Source organism: Biomphalaria glabrata, chromosome 6 (assembly GCF_947242115.1).
Source record: "Biomphalaria glabrata chromosome 6, xgBioGlab47.1, whole genome shotgun sequence".
In the NCBI taxonomy this organism is placed as follows: Eukaryota; Metazoa; Mollusca; class Gastropoda; family Planorbidae; genus Biomphalaria; species Biomphalaria glabrata.
In genome coordinates this window covers 34,180,661-34,201,130 of record NC_074716.1, presented here as the reverse complement: position 1 = coordinate 34,201,130, position 20,470 = coordinate 34,180,661, and the positions used below count along the sequence as shown (strand labels likewise).

General features: G+C 31.8%; 1 protein-coding gene across 5 annotated transcripts in view; it reads right to left on the bottom strand.

Moving 5' to 3' along the window:
- The window catches only part of LOC106066803 (sperm-associated antigen 17-like), a 48,878-nt gene that overhangs the window by 9,758 nt on the left and 18,650 nt on the right, over positions 1–20,470 (bottom strand). For all 5 annotated transcript variants that reach the window (XM_056031751.1, XM_056031750.1, XM_056031754.1 and 2 more), the window contains 17 exons: positions 20,237–20,409; positions 19,140–19,294; positions 18,687–18,865; positions 17,389–17,582; positions 14,206–14,331; positions 13,960–14,071; positions 12,025–12,240; positions 9,878–10,078; positions 9,189–9,328; positions 8,915–9,041; positions 8,350–8,528; positions 7,045–7,165; positions 6,715–6,920; positions 5,295–5,421; positions 2,711–2,898; positions 1,672–1,905; positions 480–748 (listed from right to left, as the gene is read on the bottom strand). In XM_056031751.1, coding sequence (XP_055887726.1) covers positions 480–748; positions 1,672–1,905; positions 2,711–2,898; positions 5,295–5,421; positions 6,715–6,920; positions 7,045–7,165; positions 8,350–8,528; positions 8,915–9,041; positions 9,189–9,328; positions 9,878–10,078; positions 12,025–12,240; positions 13,960–14,071; positions 14,206–14,331; positions 17,389–17,582; positions 18,687–18,865; positions 19,140–19,294; positions 20,237–20,409 — 2,947 coding nt within the window. The remainder of the gene's footprint in view (positions 1–479; positions 749–1,671; positions 1,906–2,710; positions 2,899–5,294; positions 5,422–6,714; positions 6,921–7,044; positions 7,166–8,349; positions 8,529–8,914; positions 9,042–9,188; positions 9,329–9,877; positions 10,079–12,024; positions 12,241–13,959; positions 14,072–14,205; positions 14,332–17,388; positions 17,583–18,686; positions 18,866–19,139; positions 19,295–20,236; positions 20,410–20,470) is intronic.

Genomic DNA, 20,470 nt, shown 5'->3' with positions numbered 1-20,470 from the left:
AAATAAAATACTTAACAGAAGAAAATAAACTGTTTCTGTTTGCTCACACTGTATATAACTGCTTAAACTTTGATTCAAACTAAAACATCTATGTCTTGTGTGTTCTCAATTGTTTTACTTATGCATCTCTATTTAGTCAACTAAACTTTGATTCAAACTCAAACATCTATGTCTTGTGTGTTCTCAATTGTTTTACTTATGCATCTCTATTTATTCAACTATACTTTGATTCAAACTAAAACATCTATGTCTTGTGTGGTGTCAGGTATTAACATGGTTACTTTTCTGTATTGATGTTAGCAGCAAAAATCAGTGTTCACACAATTTCCTTTTTAAGTTTGCAAGGAAAAAGAAACTTTTTTTTTAAATTTGAAAACTTTTCAAATATTGCACAGTTTAATATTTATACAGCAGTAACAATCTTCAACTACTAGTTCATTATGAAACAAAGATAATATACATAGATGTAAACTTTGTACCTGATGCCAGAGGGAATAATTGATTCCTGATCATATTTCTTGAACCATTTCTCTGACAAACTGGACAAATAAGGTTTTAATATAGTTATTCCAGTCACCCCTGGATGATCCTGGATTGGTTCTTTCATGACTGCAGTAGCTGGGTTGAGCTCTGCATGAGATAAATATTCAGCAACATCTTGAAATCTTAACAGTTCAGTACCACTTCCATCAGCATGAATGATAAAAAATCTGGGTGCGTGTTGATTATAAGCTATGATTTTTTTCGCCTAGAGATAGAATGGACAAAATAAAGCTTTCAGCTTTTTAAAATATTCTTTTGACTAAACATTTGTAACATTTATTTTCCCAAATTAAAATAAAACCCTTAAGGTACAATAAATATTAAATTGAAAACTCAGACATGTTAACAAAAAATATAGTTATGAAATAAAAAAATAAATGAATAACTAAAGTTACTGTCACATCATTATTTAGTTGTATTGTGACATGGAATAGTTGTGAAGCACAGAATACACTTTAGATTGGTGCTTAGGATGTTTCACGTGGGAAACAAGTGTCCACAGTTGAATTGTGGGCAAGAAGTCTCGTTATGGGGAGTTGACCACATGGTCAAAAATTTAGTCTACACCATGAATTGAGAAGAAGACAGACGTATTATGTAGATAACCTTACTAGTGTATTTGATATCTTTTATGGGATAATATGATTGATTTCTATGAAGTATTACTTGTGATTGATGTGATGGCTGAAGTTGCCAATTTATTGTGAACTGTTTATTTATCATAATTAAAATATTGTCTGCTAATGTGGAGTTTATTTCTGAATCTATATGTTGTGGTGATATTACTCATTAATTCTAGTAGACATACGCAAAAACAAATTTGGCATGAAGAAAGATATTTAATTAATATTCAACAAACATTCTAATACCAGAAGAGGTATCAACATAATACAAAGAAACATAAATCAACAAGAACTAAACATAAAAATAATTAATAGCTGACATAATTGGTGGCCAGTATAGGGATCGAACCCACCACATTCACGTTATCAACTATTCCATGTCACAATACAGCTAAATAATGATGTGACAGTTATCAATATGAAAACTATAACTAATACCATATTTAGTTTTATATGAGCATCATGAAAAACAAGTAGAATAAAGAAATTACAGACAGATGCATACCTTTGTTTCTAGATCATCATCACTCATGTCTGATAAAATGTCTTCATCATGGGAATTTGAAATGGTAAAATCTCCATTAGCCTTCACATGGAAAATGTGACCATCTGGGTCCTCTGTTTCAACTATTACTTCAGCATTGTGGCGCAAAATATACTGAAGTGGCCTCTCTGGCATTATGTGTTCTATAAAAAGTTTTCTCCTGGGATAATAAACCATGGTTCCTTCTGTATCAACCTAATAATTAACAAACTTGTTATGAATGTTGTAAATATTTGGCATACAAATATTGTACTATAAAAAGGAGAGAACTGGTTGAGGCCAAATGAGAGAGATGGCCAGCAAATGAGTGGCTTAAAGAGGTTATAAGGTTTTCAGAGGTCAGTCACTGAACATATCTGAGAAATGTAGTGGTGGAGAAAGAGGACATGTATTATACAGTCATTCTTGATACAGTAGAAGACAATCCTGATGTGTGTGTGTGGCAGCTCCTGTATCTGTGTGTTAGTGCTGGAGGTAAGACATGCATGCTAGTGATAGCACTTGAGACTGTGTAGCAGTGGTGACTGAAGTGACCACACCAAAATGACCTTTGTGGCTATAGCAGCACCTGTGATGGGTAGGATAGTCGTGGCTCCCCTTAACAGAGTGGCATTCCCCCTGATCTAAGGTGGAGGCAGCACTCATGATCTGTATTGAAAGAGGAATGTCCATGACCTGTGTGTGGCAATAACAACTGAGACTTGATTGTGAGGCAATGTTGGTGGACTAGACCTGTGTTGCAGTGGCAGTACTCAGAAAAAGATGGCACTGTAACCTTATGACTAGTATGTGTTGATGTTGTGAATATCTTTTACTGTAAAGCATCATTACTTCAGCTTAAATTTCTCTATAAAACTAAGGATCATAAGTCCCTTTTCATAGAGTCACAGATTTTTAACTATAAGAATTATTTTCCTTTCATTTTTTTGTAATTAAAAAAAATAAGTACATCAGAGATTAACAGCTGCCATATTAAAGGAAACAAATATTGAAAAGTCACCTCTATTCTGCCACCTTGGCAATGATGAAGAATATAATAGCCATCAGGGAAAACATTGATACTTGTTCCATTACCAAAAACAGTTAAATTTTCAGAAGTTTCTCCATTGAATTCCACTGTAGCATATGTTGGACATTCTACTTTTATAAATTTAAATGTTTTTAGTTCAAGACTTGATTTATCATCCTCTGTAATGAAAGAATTTAAAAGTTTTAAATAATAACAATATTGCAAACAAGTTTTAATAAAATATTTTATAATGAAATTTTAAATGTAACAAGTAAAATATAAAAATCAGTTTTTAATACTCAAAGCTTATCTAACGGGAAACACTCTGTACTCCCTTATTTGATATCAAACAAAATAATTAATTGCCTATAAATAATTGTCTAATTGGTTCATTTTTTAAAATAAATTAGAGTTTTGTTAGGTACAATCAATAATTGTTAAAAATTGAAACTGGGTCTTGGGATTGAATGTGCAAGAAATAAAATGTTCAATTATCTAATGAGAAAAACAACTAAATATTTATCTGTATTGCATTGTTAAAAATAATTTTAGCTACACTGGGTGCAAGAAGTTGACAATAAAGGAAAAGTAAAGATGGCTGCCCCCAGAGGCATCTCTAGCGTAAATGTTGCAAAGCCTTATTAGTTGAAACATAAATAAAGTGCTAATTAACTACATTGGTTGTAAAATGTGCAGATTCATGTTTTAAAATGCCTTTGATTCTGTCATTTTATCAATTTGGTGTCACTCTTCCCATCCCACTAGAGATGCCACTGGTTATCTACAAATTAGTGATATCCTCTTCAATCCTATGGTTTTGACATGGTTACTATCTATTAGTATGTACATATAGAAACCTGTATAAATAAATAAATATAGACATGGTTACTATCTATTAGTATGTACATATAGAAACCTGTATAAATAAATAAATAAATAAATATTTATATATATATATATATATGTACTAGGAGTACCAATTATCTGAACTTCGGTACTCTAAAACCCCCTTAATCCTAAACCCAAATTAGGATATTTTTAATAATGTATACAAAATTAGGGTACATTTCAAAGATAGACAGTGTAATGAATAAAACAGAACAATGTTCTATGATGTTCTAAAGTCTGTTACATTTTCTTGTGAAAAAGATGAATTCTCTGTGAAGCAAAATTATGCCAACACCTCAAAAAAAAAAAAGAATCTGCTAGGGTGGAGGCAGACTGTTGTTTTAGCAGCACTACATCTAAGACAGCCTGAAAGTCTACAGTGCTGTGGTGCTCCCTTCACTCTAATATGCATCATAGTCCTGGACCTTATATTCCCAGCCACATCAAAAAGCTAAATTAAACTTCTTCCACCTATGCTGTCTAAGGAAAATTCATTAGATACTGAAATCCTACAGTTGTCTAACATAAACAGTATCAATGCCACAGTAAAAAGATCCTGATTTCAATGGGCAGGACATGTAGTCCGCATGCCAGACAATTGCCTTCCCAAATGATTTCTGTAAGGGGAGCTGTGTGCAGAAAAGCTCACAGGGAGGTCAATACAAGCGCTAAGTGTAAGAAGTTACTTACAGAAAGTAACTAACTAATGGCAGGTCTTAAACTACTTGTACTACAGTCTTGTTTAGATTTACACAAATGAGAGTATTGTTCATTATTGCTACTGTTATTATAATTATTTATTACTATCATTTGATGAACTCTATATTCTAAAACAGTTCTTAAGACACCCTTAAGAGCCCTTTCTAGGAGTGTGATATTGACATTCACACTAGCTCTAGCTCTTGATCCATCCTAATGGCATGAAGCTGTGAGTCTAGGAGTCATGCGATACAAAGCAAGGAGAGTGGCCAGTGTGAAAGAGCACCAAACCAAAAAAAGCTGAGAGACAAAGCAGGTCTATATGCAACTGACCAAACTTACCCATGCCACATATGTGGCCAGCGTTTTAAAATGAGGATTAGACTTTACAGTCATCTCTGCGTTCATAGGATATGAGAAATGTGCTCATTTTCATTCACGAAGGAGGAGCTATATATATATATATATATATATATATATATATATATATATATATATATATATATATATATATATATATATATATTGTTTTGGCATGATTAGGAATTAATTAATTAATTATTTGTTTTGAAAATGGGGAAGTTTTGACTCAAAGATAATGATGTGACTAGTAAAAACAAGAATAGGTTTTAGAGAGAATGAAATATCAGCTGACATAAACAGAATACTTCGAGAACGCCTTAGAGATAGGTAGCATTTTATGAACTATGGAGTTAGCTGACATTCGATGGTTCCCTTCATTGCTATTAAACTTGTCTGACATTAAGTATCAGACTAACTTATATTGATTGTATGTATTCCCTTGAGTGTTACCTTCATTAGACACCGCGGAAGCACCTAACAATATATATATCTCTATATATATCTATATATATATCTATCTATCTCTCTCTCTCTCTCTATATATATATATATATATATATATATATCAAGATATATATATATATATATCAAGATAAATATATACTAGCTATTATAACCAAATGACCTGTTTCTACAGTTATGGGTGTCTCTCTGTAATACACAGTAATGCGTGTTCCATCAGCATGTTCAACAATTGTGGTACCATCTGGGAAACTAACTGTAACAACATGGTCATCTCTGGTTGCCATTGTCTGGAGAAATATACAGATAATAGTAATAACAAGAATGTAATTTATATAAAAAATATTATGTAGGCTCAAGGTGCTATTAAATGCAACAGAATAAAATAAAAAAAAAAAAAGACAAACATTAAGACTTATCTTTATTTATTTGTCCTAGTACTAACAAATAAAATATAAAAAAATACTTTTTTTTTTTAAAGCAAAGCTTCTATTGAGTGAAATGGCATCAATTATATTGATTGAATCAATCATGCAATTAATTAACAGATCTAGACTAATAATAAATGTGTGCCATTGGAAATATTTTTATTTATTGTTATTGTTTAGTCTAACTTTCATGCTTATAGAATGCTCCAAGGGCTATGGTCCAATCATTTTTTTTAGTCTAACTATCATGCTTATAGAATGCTCCAAGGGCTTCTCCAAGAGAAGGTTTCCCTTCTTCCTTTTCAAAAACAATTTACAAAATAAAAAAAAAGAGCCTGAATTTGATTCCAAGCCTTCACAATGAAGTCTGCCATGTTTGCCACTGAGTTAGTTAAATAGTTTTTAAAAAAGAAGGTTTTATAGTCTATTGCTAGTTTACAATTTTTGGTGAATGGCCTAATTCTCTACAGTAGGCTTATCTACAGTTAGCTTATTACATTTTTTATCTAAAACAAAATTAATTAATTATGACAAATAAATTAATTAATCAGTTTTTTTTTATTGATTCATGTATTTTCATTGACAATTAATAATTGTGCAAAGTTTGAATTTGATCCAATAATGGGAAAAAAAGAGTCCAGACAGACAGAGTGAGTTAACAACAATAAACTACAAAGTAATCTAGGTTAAGTATAAACAGGCACCCAAGTAAATCTAAATGTTATTTTTAACATATTGAAATATAAGGACTGTCACTAGCTCAATGGGGATCCAATGCCAATTAAAAATTTAAATTAAAAAAAAAGAAATACTAGGGCATGGTGGCTGAGCGGTAAAGCACTTGGCTTCTGAACCGGGGGTCCTGGGTTCAAATCCTGGTGAAGACTGGGATTTTATTTCGGGATCCTTGGGCACATCTGAGTCCACCCAGCTCTAATGGGTACCTGACATTAGTTGGGGAAAAGTAAAGGAGGTTGGTTGTTGTGCTGGCCACATGACACCCTCATTTACCATAGGCCACATAATCAGATGACCTTTACATCATCTGCTCTATAGACCACAGGGTCTGAAATGGGAACTTTACTGCTTTTTAAAAGAAATACTAAGTAATATCCTTATAATTCATTTTCAAGGTGAAATTCACTTAAAAATGACCTGCTGAGTATCAGGATCTGTTGCTATTGAAATTGGCACAGCAGGTAATTCTTTGTGTTCTTTGTTTGGTGAAATCTGAAGACGCTCTCCATTAGGATAAGTGATAGTCCAGTAGGGAGTTTCACTAGGAACATTCACTTTTTCCTCCAATTCTGACTCTGTTATCTTGATGCTACTTTTAGCTCTTGTTTGTGAGTGAGACATAGCTGAAGTTGGAAAAACAAAAAAAAAATTGCATTGGTGAATTTGACATTTGTTTAAAAAAAATTTTTTTTTTTATAATGTAGTATTTTTTTAAAATCATTTTGTGTGTGTGCTTCATCAACTTACTTTTTTGTCCCATGGAGTCAGGTGACACTGCTTTGGTACTATTTACAGGAGATTCTGGTCTAGAGGGTTGTGAGCTCCAATGTCCTGTAAAAATACTGACAGTACTGTCTGCACTTAATACCTGAAAAATATTATAGAGCAATAGATGCCTGCAATAATAATAGCCCTATGACCATTATACTGTTATTTTTTTAGTGCTGAATCGGTTTAAATATCACTACGCTCTTATCTATTATTTCCAATTTATAATAGTGTTGTTGAATGAAAATTCAAAGTTAATGGCTAAATATAATTATTTATTAATCTGGGACAACTATTATATAATTATATATATATATATATATATATATATATATATATATATATATGTCTATGGCATTTCACGTCTCGAGAGACATTCTTTTCCCTTTGCAACTTCTTGTGTGACTGATGAGGCCAATCCTTGATACACAGCTGCGGTCGCAGGTTTGGCATATTTAATTACCAACTAGGCGCCTTTCCATTTTCACACTTCTTTCTGCTTCTGTTGTGTAAGGCATCTGCAATTCGATACCCTTCCTTTATACTCTCTCTCCATGTGGATCTATTCTATATCCTTATATATATATATATATATATATATATATATATATATGATACCAACGCTTAAAATCTATTAATGCGCAGATTAGCTAGCAATCTGCAAATTTACTTATTTGCTCCGTTAATGAGCAGAATTAGTGTTTTAATTAGGTAATGTGCATATTAGCTGCTTCAGTACCATTAAAGTTGAGGTTAGAATTAGTTTATGGTTACGGTTTAGGATTTGAATTGGTGTTAGGGTTAGAGTTAAAATTTAGGGTTAAGAGTAGGGATTAGGATTAGTGTTAGGGTTATCTAGATAATTTGAACATAATACATAATTTATTTCACTTAAATGAGTGCCTAGTAGGTAATGTATAGATAATAGATATATAAAGTATGTAAAGTTTCCTTTTCAGTCCTTATGATCTATAAGGCAGATGTTGTAAAGGTCATCTGTTTCTATGACCCACAGTTAATGAAGGTGTCATGTGGTCAGCTTAACAACCAACTGCCATTACTTTTCCCCAAATAATGTCAGGTACCCATTAGAGCTGGGTGGATTCAGAGGCACCCTTATGATCCCAAAATTAAAAATCCCAGTGTTCACCACAAATTGAACTCAGGACCCCTCAGTTCAGAAGCCAAATGCTTTATCACTCAACCACCATATACATACATATACAAGCACGCTATATTTGGTTTAATGCTTAAAAGAAAAATGTTTTGTGTGCTGAATTCTACCTCTACTGATCCATCAGTCATCATTTTAATAACATTTCCATCAGGCGTGATTGTACGTGATATTTCTTTCATCAAATATTGGTGTCTTGCAGATTCACATTCTTGAAATCCATTAGTTTTGAAAGGATAACATTGTCTGACAGCCAACTGAAAGTCTTCTGTGTGAGACGGTGCAATACCTGGTGGGACAAAACAGAAAGGGTAAAAAACTAAAAGGTTCATAAGCTTCAATGGTGAGATGATATAAACTAAACATGTTTCTGTGACCTCTGATTAGTAATAATATGTATCTAGCACAACTAACAAATGAATATTTTAATATACACTATCATGCAACCATTAAAATCAGGCATTTGTAAGGAAATCATCCGATTTGAGATTTGAAATGTAAAAATCCAACTCATATCAGCGTTTAAATTTTAAAATCTTAATATTGTCAGTGAAACATTTGATTACTCAATCACTGTGTACTATTAACACTTTTTAAGTTCTACTAAATATATGAACAATATAATGGTAGTTATTATAATAAATAAAAAATACTTTCATTAAGAAACTGACATACCAACTGAGCTTTGTAAAAAGTACATGACCTGAAGACCATCTGGACATGTCACAAAAATATCTTGAAATTCTTGTTGGATAACATCCCTATGTTCTTCAACTTTTACTTCATTGATTGGTTCATCAAACTAGACAAAATTAGTAACAAAAAAATGGTTTAGAATTTTTTAAATTTTTTTAATACACAAAGAGTTCTAAAAGAAATTCTACTTAATTAATATTCATTGTTACATTGACATCCTAAACTAAAGCTTCAAAATGGAATATGTTATTACCTTTTCTATAGAGTCTGGGAGAAGCTGTTGGCTTCTCTTTGATTCCTTTTTGCTTCGAGCTGGAGACAAAGGATTCTGCAATGAATTTGGTGTTTCAATTTTTGCTGGTGTAGGATGACAAGATTCCTTCAAAATTTCAGCTGAAAAATGCAGTGCTATAGTCAGCAAAATGTAGAAGGCAAATATGTTGTGTTTCGTATTGATATATATAGAGAAAGAGGGTTAGGGTCATTCATTGTTTGATTTTTACTAATTTCAAGCTACAACAAGTGAGCATCAATGCACCATATTGGAATGTTCCTTCTGCTTGTTCTCCATAAATAGGTTTTGAAAAAGGTTTTAGGTTTCATTTACCCTCCTGTTTTTTTTTTCTTACATTGTAATGTCCATTTTAGTTAATGCCTCTGCCCTCATTTCAAGAACATGACACAGCCATTTAGTGCTTCTTTTTACTGTTACAGATAATACCTAAATGCTAGCACAATCTTTCTAAAACAAACTAAAATTCAGATAAAAAACATCCTTACAGATGCTTACAGTTTCAGTGAAGCTTTGTCTTACTTATACAGAAATGCTCATAGAAGAAATAGGCTACTTTGGTCATCTATACCTTTTAATTTGTTTTACAAAGTTTACTTAAAACATTTAGTAAACACACCTAGATAACCATTCAATTTCTAAATACAGACCTTTTGATTCTCCTGATGGACCAAACTGGCTAAATGCCAACACCATGCCATCAGAAAGTACAGCTGTGACTGAACCAAACTGACTCACTGGTTTTTGTTTGACTTTATTCTTAACAACTTTCTCTTCCACATCTACTTTGGATTCATTGGATGCTTCTGTCATTTGATTCTCTTGTTCATTCTTATTATTTACAGACATCCCTTACAAAAAAAAGATCATATTTTATATTACATACTCTTGCATGCATTGAACCTACATGCTAATTATAGATTTAAATTAATTAAACCTACAGTCATTGTTTTTTGCTGGGCAATTACTAAATTACTTAATTACTAAACCAAAACATTAAAAGGTTTTGTTTAAATTGAAACTTTATATTACTAGCATAGATTATACTTGTTTTAAATGTTTGACTACTTCTAATAAAGTCTGAATTGAAATCTACATTTTTAAAATCTAATAATAAAGAACACTAGTGGACTGGCGGCTCGTGCCTTAAACTAATGAAGAATTACTTGAGGTCAACAATTCTCATAGATAGATTGAAACATTTGGTAATTCTTGCTACTGAGCATGATCTATGTAGGAAATAAAATTTTTATGATATACTATATGACTTCGCTACATGCAAGGCTCGTAAAGTAGTTCTGTACGTAGTAAAGAATGAATAAAATGCAAAGACGAATTTATTTTCTAACACAAACTCTTAAATTTCACTTATTATCTGTATCCCTACCCAAACTTGGCCCCACGAAATCCGTTTCGCATAGGGCCCCACAACGGTTGAGTCCAGCCCTGCTTTTTAGTGATGGGTGAATACAAAGTAGATTACTTGTTCTCCCCCCTTCCCTTCTTTTTTTGCTGCTACGTGAGTTAGAAATAAAAAAAAGAGTGATCTTTCTTGGTCACAATGGTCCGGCCCTGCTATTTAGTGATGGGTGAATACTACTTGTTCTCCCTCACCCCCTCTTTTTTTTTTTCTGGCGTAACTCTAGTTCATCCGACTTGCAGAAATAAAAGAGTGATCTTTCCTTTACTTCTTGCTTGCATGTCCAAACTCTTGAGCCATGAAGAGAATTATATATATAGATTTTTTCTGGTTGGAAACATAAGCTTTAAAAAATATCTAATTTTTATTACTAATTTAAGTCCTTTTGTAATATTTCCATATCTCGCATTGATCTATGTATTCTTCATACCATGCATCTTTTTGTCAATAATCATACTTTTTTTCCAAAAGGTATGTAATCCTGTAGGTCAGTAAAGTAAGAATGTTGCTTGTAGAAATTAAGCTATTGGTGTTAACCTTAAACCATCATTATTGACATTTCATTCTATACCTAAAAAAAGTATCCTAGATACACTAATTTAGTGGAGCAGAAATTGTTTGTTTTATATCTTTTGGATGTTTCTTCAGATTTGAAGATTATTACATCCTAGCCCAAACCTCCTCCAGAGTTTGAACCAGGAACCATTAAGATGTCAGTCCATAGCACATAACAGGCAGCCAACCAGAAAAACAATTTAGTCATTGAAATAACTTTGAGCTTTAATGGTTGAAGAAAATTCAAATAAAATGGTATCCAATAATTAACTATTAGAAACTATTTAGATCATCTACACAATCTCAATCTATTAACATAGTCTCACATAATGTAAATTTCCAAAAAAAACCCCCATAAATATGTGAAATTAGAACATTATTTCATTACTATGTGGGTCATATGGGAGGTGTGTTGGCTGAGTGGTAAGGAGCTTAGCTTTGAACTGGGGGTCTTGGGTTCAAATCCTGGTGAAGACTTGGATTTTTAATTTTAGGATCTTAAGAGCGCCTCTGAATCCACCCAGCTCTATTGGGTAACTAACATTATTTGTGGAAAAGTAAAGGCAATTGGTCACTGTGCTGGCTATTGACAGCCTCATTAGCCGTGGGTCACAGAAACAGGTGACTTCTACATCATCTGCCCTATAGATCGCTTTTTGTTTTAGTTTAATGTGGGGCTTATAAAAAATTAGGTTAATAGTAATAGAAAACTCAATCCATGACCAAATAATTGATCAATTTAATCTTATTTTTAATTTAAATAAAAGTGAGAGAAGTCAGCTAAGGTTTTCAATGCATTCATGCAATAAAACATTAGATTACTTGAATCTGCTGCTTTATCCTCTTCTGCAATGACAGTTATAGGAACAGGAGATTCATTTGAGATTGGCTGATCCCCTTGTGCTGTAATCTCTTCTAGTTTCTTAGATTCTTGGAGTTTCTCCTCTTCCTGTTTCTCAATCTTGTCTACTGGGTTTAGTAAATGCACAGTAAATATATGATCATCTTTGAACAGGCTGCTTTTCACTGAAGTTGTTCCTGTATTAGAAAACAGAAAGAATGAGGATGAATAATATGTAAAATGTTTTTCCATGTTTCAGATGTTCCTTCAGAGTTGAGGATAATTTATTTCCTAGTCCAAACCTCCCGCAGGATGATGGGGGATTGGAGCAGGCAGGGTATGAACCAGGGACAATGGCTGATTCAGGCAACCCATTCCATTATCTAATGGCACTAGGGAAGAACTTGTAGGAATTTGTCCTAGCATATGGAATAAGAAATGTGCATCTATCTTTGTGTCTTTCTGAGTATTTTAGTAGGTTTTGTTTTTCTATTTGTTCCATATATTATTGCAGCTTTAATTTTTATTCTTCTGTCCTGAAGTGTCTTTAAATTTACTAATGGTGTTACTCTAATCAAATGTGAATATTCATTTGTTATAAATCTCACTGATCAATTTTGAATTTGTTCTAGTTTTTTTTTTAAATGCTTTCTCGAGTTAAGGGATCCCAAACAGAGAATGCAAAGTCTAATGTCTTGTAAATAAATGCCAATATTCTGTTGTTGTAGCATGTCTTCTAAATAAATGTCAATTTTCTGTTTTTGCAATGTGCCTAGTCAATTAATATGAATGTTTTTTTTTTTATTTTCCAAGCAAAAAAAAAATTAGTTAACATTTGGTTTAATAAATTACTATTCAAAGAAATAAAATATTGTTTTTGCAATGTGTCTATTGTCTTGTTATAATGTGTCATGTCATATAAATAAATGTAAATGTTATGCTTTTGTAATGTAGGTCTCCCATTTAAAACTTATGTTTATTCTAGATAATACCAAAGTATGCAGAAAAGAGTTCTGCTTAGTCATCAATAATTTAAGAATTTAAAAATTTTTTAAAATGAAATGAACATTTTACATTAAAAAAAACTAATTTAATAATAAATTAATAAACATTAAGCTACTTCTTGTAAACAAGTATAAGCTCAAATCTATACCATTTTTGCAAGATCAAAAACCCATAAAAAAAATTCTTTCCTTTGTAATTAGTATAGAATGCAAACCACTTTCCCTCTCAGTGTATAAATAATTACTGATCAAATGACTAACAATTAATGACTTCTGACTAACGATAAATGATTGGTCCATGATAGCTATCTGTGCTTTATTTTTATAGTCTCCTGAAAGACCTTTCTATATCTTTACATAATTCTTAACCTCTCCAGCCAACTAGTTTATATAAATATATTTCAAACAACCACTAATACTTAAAGGGTGACACTTCTATTAGAAAGTAGGATTACAGAAGCTACTTTTTCTCTTTCGAACAAAATTCCATTATTCTTTCTGGCATTTGTAAAACTATTCTTTTACTTTTCTATTCTTTCTATTATTCTGTTATTTTATACAAAGAAATTATTTTTTTGGATTATAAGTTTATAATCCCAACTCTATACAGAAGTTTAACTTTTATTTATTTATTACTTTTATAACTAATAGTATTATTATTACTGTTTAGTGCACAATTAATCAATATAATTTATATTACTTAATCATTTGTTAGTCAAATAAATTATTGTTACATTTACAGGGTTCAAACCCTGCCCGCTCCCATCCCCCGTCGTCCTGCGGGAGGTTTGGACTAGGAAGTAATTATCTTCTACTCTGAAGGAACATCCGAAACATGTAAAACATATCAATAATTGGCTGTTTATTAATGTACCTTAAGCAAATCTAACTAAATGTTATATCTAATAGTACCTTGAGCAATTTCAGTTCTATCAATTTTAATTTGGCCTCCATCAGTAGGGAACAATGTTGTTGTTAGGCCTGATATGTGAATAAGTTGGTTGCCTGTATTGTATCCATAAAACTAAAAAGAAAACATGGTCTCTAATGTTAAGATTGTTGAAAGTGGCTCAAATTATGGTATAATAAAATTTGATTAAAAAATATGATGTTTATATTAGAAAAAAAAATACATATACTTAAATACAGAGAACTTACAGGCCAATATTTTGATTTTTTGACTGGCTCAACTGTTGGTACTATCTCCTGTTCATTCATAGCTGTCTTACTAGATTTGGCACTACCTCTTGGGCTCTTTGACTTCTCTTTCTCAGTTTTATCTTCCTTAATAAGATGACATTGAAAATGATAAGATTAAATTTTACAATGTTATAGCTCAAGCCATGGAATCATCAAACAAATTATAATCCACTACATATTATTGGAAGGAATGACTTGTGTCAATTTTCAGACATGAGGATTATTATGTCCTAACAGGGATGGGAGTAGGTAGGGTTCAATTCTAGGGTCATCATGATGAGAGTCTATATACCACATGACCAGGCAGATATTTTGTATTTGTTATACAGTATATACTACATCAGATTGAAATGCAATATTAATTAAACAGTAATAAAATGAATACATTTAAGTTATAAAATATTATGCTTAAATTGTTGTCAAATTGTGTATTATCATTTATAATTAAAATATTCATTTAAAACTATATCATGTTTATAAAAAACATATCATAAAAACATAAATAGTAAAACATAAAACAAAAAAAACAAACATCATCATTAAACTCCAGTTGAGTGGGGGCTTGAGAGGCTCAAATCTTCTCTTGCAAAAGCCCTGGATAGAAACCCTGCTGTTTTGCATAGTTCATATATCTAACCATACAAGTCAAGAATTTTTGGCTTCCCAGACCCATCAAGATGGAGATCAGCAAGTCTGGGGCAGTCAAAAAGAATATGAGACACAGTTTCCTCTTCTTCCCTACAGCGGGGCACAGTGAGTCAAAGTTTGGCCATAGCCATGAGAAATATGAGCCAACAGGACAGTGGCCTATCCTGCACTGTGCTATAATATAATAGCTTGTTCAGGCCTGGACAGCCTCCACCATGAGAAAGTGCCGTCAGGGCATCTCATGCACTCCCAGACTCCACCAGCTTGTTGGGACTTGTTCCAGCACTTAAACCACTTTTCCATTACTACTTTTTGGATTCTAGCCAGAGCATGATGAAAACTCACAGCCTGCTCTGTGGTTGGTGTTAGCTCTCCCTGATGGGCCAAGGAGTCTGCAGTCACACCTATGTGACTCAGTACCCACAGCATTATTCAGGTGAGCCATAATGACAGTGTCGATATTGGGGGCCATGGTCCAGAGCTTTGCAAAGCCTGTGGTACTGGTTTTGAGTCAGTGACCACAACAATCTGTGTTGCCCTCTAATTTCCCTTTCTAAGTTGAGAGTCAATTACTTTTAAGGCTTCATAGACTGCCATGGCCTTTGCATCAAAACTTCAAACACTACCACATGGTCCAAAGATTTTAACTGAGTCAGAGCCAAGAAACTCAATGTAAGCTCTGTAACCTGCTCTTCCAGGGTCTACTAGTTTCAAGCTTATGCCTGAGATCATTTTGCGACAAGAGGAAAGGTGATGAAAACTTTGTCTATTGGTGGAGAGGCCAGCTTTATAAGATAGTCTAGTGGCATGATGCATAAAAGACTGCATCTGGATATGTCTTCTGCATCTCCAAACATCCACTAGTTTTCCAACTGTAATCTATCTGTGATTGGACTGCTCCTAAATACAGTGATTGAAGCATGTCTGCTCAGGCTCCCCACTTCGTGGATGCCAACTTCTGCACAATGCAAATTTTCTCTGAAGCCTTTCTTGCAACTTTCTGGATGTGCTCACACATTTTTAGTTTGCGATCTAAAGTTACACCAAGGTACGTGGGTAGCTTTTCCATGCTGAGAGCCACTCCATAGAGGGAGAGCCGGAAAGGTTGCCCGAGAATGCCAGTCCCGAGCATGAACAGAAAATAGACCATCTTGGAGGTGTTTATTTCTAGCCTCCATTTTTTTGTGTATGAGCAGAGCGTATGGAGATCTTCTTGCAACACTTTTTGTATAGTGGTAGTGCTCCATCTGGATTTCCAAAGAACAATAAACCAAATTGAAGACAAAACTAATTTTTATTAAACTAACAAAAAAAAAAATCATTCCAAATAAAATATGAGATAACATCAAGAAATAAGAAAAAAACAAACAATTCGAAGCCAATATAGAGATTAAAAAAAAAAATAAAGATTAGACCACTCTGTCAATCGATTAAAACCTATATAAAACAAACATGTCAGCCAACTTTTCTCAATAATATCTTGTAGTTTACTTGAGTATTTTTATTTTACTGCATATTTATTGGATCATGGATAAGCATTTTATGGGCATGTTGCAATAATACATGCAACAACGACTCTACGGATCCTCAAGCCATCTTCATTAGCTTATTAATAACAAGGTTACAAAGACAGTTTTTGTGGAAACACAAACTGAAAATCGGCCCCCGAAGTGGTCCACCCAGGCAGGTAAAAAGGCAGGTTTCAATATTATCAGAATGCAATTCTATCAAAGACAAATGACAGAAAATAATGAAGAAAAAAGGTTAACAGATCTTGTGTGGATCCCCAGCTGTCCAGCAGACCAAAGGATAGGTGTAAGTGAATGTGAAGTTAGATGTGAACCTGGCCAAACTGATTGTCTTATAATGAATATCTAATTGATCTAATTGTTTTTTAAAGGGCCAATCTCTCACTCCTCAAGATATTTCATGTGATAATATGAAAAACTACTTATTAATTGTTGTTTTAAATTCTGTCTGACTTATATGCATACTAGATCTAAATAGTAAACATTTTTTTTGTGTGTAAATATAGTACTTCATATAACAGAACTTACATAACTTAACAATAAAAATATTTTAAAAATCTACAACCGTTTGCATAAATGTGTTTGACATTAGGTAGCCTAAATAGTTGCCTCCCCTAATAAAGAGCCTCAAGTGTTTGTTACTATTAATAGTGAATAGTTGTAAAAGTGGTGTATTTTTATGAAAAAAAAACTGCTTGCATAAGTGATTTAAAAAATAAATTAGATTTTTCACTTATAGAAAAAAAAAATTAGCCGTTGCATCAGAACTTTGAATGGTCTAAAATATTGTGATGTGGGATTTTCACTATCTTTTCTAGTTTACGAGATCTAAACGAGACGGTCGGACGGACAGGCCACACAAAACTAATAGCATCTTTTCCCCTTTCAGGGGCCCCTAAAAAAAACCAACCTAATCTATTTAAAAAACAAACTGATAAAATTAATACAATGATATTATTGATACCTTTGTTCTTTCTTTTGTTTGCGAAGATCTTGATTTTCTTTCTAATTTCTGTCTCTCTTTTTCTTCTTCTTCTTTAGCAAGTTTATCATTCTCTGCCTGCTGAGCTTTAAGTGAGCCTTGACGTATGTAAGGATTGATAGCAACTGTTATCTTCTCATTAGAGGGAGACTTCCCAGGAGATTTAGTTCTTGAAGCTAACAAAGAAAGTTACATAGAAATGGTTTGGAATTGCTGGTATGCTTTTAACTAAAAGGAAGAATCTTCATGAAAATATGTTTTAAAACATATAGTATAAGAGTTGGCAGTGCAACTTTTCTATCTCAATAGACTTCTTAAAGCTATTAATTAAGAGAAATGAAAGGAAAGAAATGATTTGTAAACATTATAGACAGTATAGAAAGCTTTAAACAAATTCAAGAAATATTTTGTAGCAGAGTTTACTTTAGTGTTACTTTAATTCTATAAACTCAGTCCATTGTCAAAGTAAAAACAAAAGTAGAGCAATGCCTTCAGATCTTGTGATCAATGTACATAGGAATTAAGAAATTTTTCGTACTATTTAAATAGTAAAAAAAAATTGCTTATATCTTAATTAAAAATGAAAACTTTTGAATTTTTAAAAAATAATTTTACACATTAAAACACATGATTAACTGCATATAAGTTTTAGTAGCAATAAACTTTCTAACAAAACAACAATAATCAATTTCATTGTAATTATCTTTGATAATATGAAAAAAACGGAGCTTACAAAAATCTCAAGCAAACGTGAATGGTGTCAAAACATTAACATAACTAAAAGAAGAACTGATAATAAGGCTTTATTTTGAGTCCAAGGTTAATGAGGAGTACAGTATGTAACATAGATATGGAGTCCCATATGTGACCCAAATATTTTGCCACATGCAGGTCAGAAAAACTACACCACATGGAATAGTAATAATTCAAAGGCAGTAGCTAAAACAAAAAATAATAAACATAAATTTTTAATTGACATTTTCAAGAATTTATTCCCCCAATTAACTTTAAACTAAATTATAGTATCTTAAAGTGATGCATAAAGTGATGCATAAAGTGTGGATCACAAAACCTAGCTATTACATATCTAAGTAGGTCTACTATTGCTAAACCAAAACATTTTTTCTAAGTTTATCTGCAACTTAACTAATTCTTTTAAATATTAATAAAAAAAACTAACAAAATAGCTCAAATATAATACATTTCAAACAAATTTAATTAGTTCACACCTAAGTTTTAAAACAAACTTTGATATATTAACTATATTACTTGCAACATACCTGATCTATTAGGAGATTTGATTCTTTTAGCCTTTTCTAGTTTTTCTGCTTCTCTAGCCTTTTCTTCTTCTTCTTTATAAATAGTATCTATTTCCTTAGATAATAGTTTCCCTTGATATTCAGCTTCTTTTTCTTTTAGCCAATCAGAAATCGATTCTACTGTGTATTCTAAATAATTTCTACAAAAAAATGAAATGTATTAAATAACATGATCAACTTTAGGGCACAAAATGCTATTAAGAGAAAGATCACTTTACAATATTAAGAGGTGTGTTCAATGTTTTATTAAGAGGTGTATTCAATGTCTAAGTCTAATGTGGTCTGAGAGGTAGAGTCACTCAATGTATAATAGAATCATAATTGAAAAAACATTATTTAATATACATCTTCATAAATTTTCAATGGTTTAGTTTTCTCAGTTTTTTAAAATATATTTTAATTTAAAATCTAGACCTGAATCCCATATCAGAATGAATTTCTTTGTGCCAATCAAAATGATTTTTGAATTCTCTATTGAATGGATTATGTAGAACCAACAAAACACTGTTGTCTCTCTTGTGGTAATAAGTGTCTTGAATAGGAAGATAGTAAGATGCATCTAATAGAACCTGCAAAACAAAAAGTCTCATAAGGTTTACATGCTTTAAGATTTAATGCATTGGTCTAAAAATGTGTATTTACTTTTCAAAACTTCCTTTCCTTTTTTTAAGTCTATTTGGTCCAAGCTCTAGGGCACACTAACAAACTATACTTGAATAAACAATAATTTTACAGTATTTTTTTAAATCAGAGAATGTATTCAAAGAAAATGCTTTATTATGTATACAACAAAATGTGTTTAACAAATGTACTAATTATACAGATAAATAAAATGAAAAAAAAAGTATTGCAAACAATGATAATCTAACAGTGCTTATATTTTATTACAAAGCTTATATCAACTCTCTCTGTCTATCTGGTAGAAATCTTGTACATGTTATATCCCCCAATTCCATTTTCAGATCAATTTGAAACTTGTAACAGTTATTCATTGAGAAAAAATACATGAATCAATCAAAACATTAACCAATTTAATCAATCAGTGGTAATTAATTAAGGTAATTAATATGTTTTTATATAGAAAAGGAGATAAATCTTCCAGTATCAAGATATATAGCAGTAATTGTGTAGTTCTGTCCATAATATAAGCTTTGTTTAATAAACAGTTTTGTGTGTATATTTTGCTTTTTTAATAATTAAATTGTCAAGGGAAGGAAATTTAGAAAATTATTGTGTCTTGATTTTTGTAATTGGTGGCTTGTAATGCCTTTGTACAAAAACAATTAATAAAAATGATTTTTCTTACATGCTGGCTTTGATTGAGTAAAAATATACAAAGACATGTAACTTTGTATACATTTATTTTTCATTAAAAATATCTTTTCTTAAATATTAAGTATGTATATTTTTTGTTTCTGCAAAGTCAAGAAGGAGAGGATGGTAAAAGACTAGAGCTGAATTTTTTAGGTGTTAATGTAGTTAAAGGTCTATATATTAGTAAACATTCAAACCTGTTGAAGTATATGAGGCTTGTAGTGCTCTGCAAAGCACCATTGATCTAAATTTCTTTGCTGAATGTCAATCATTTTCAGAAGACCTTCCTCAAAAGTGTTTTCTGTTTTATCTGTGGCTTCTAAAAAGTCATCCTCATTTTCTTCTAAACCAACTGGAATGTCAAAATGAACTGAAAAGAAATTCATAGATGTCAAAATGAACTGGAAATAAATTTATAAATGTCAAAATAA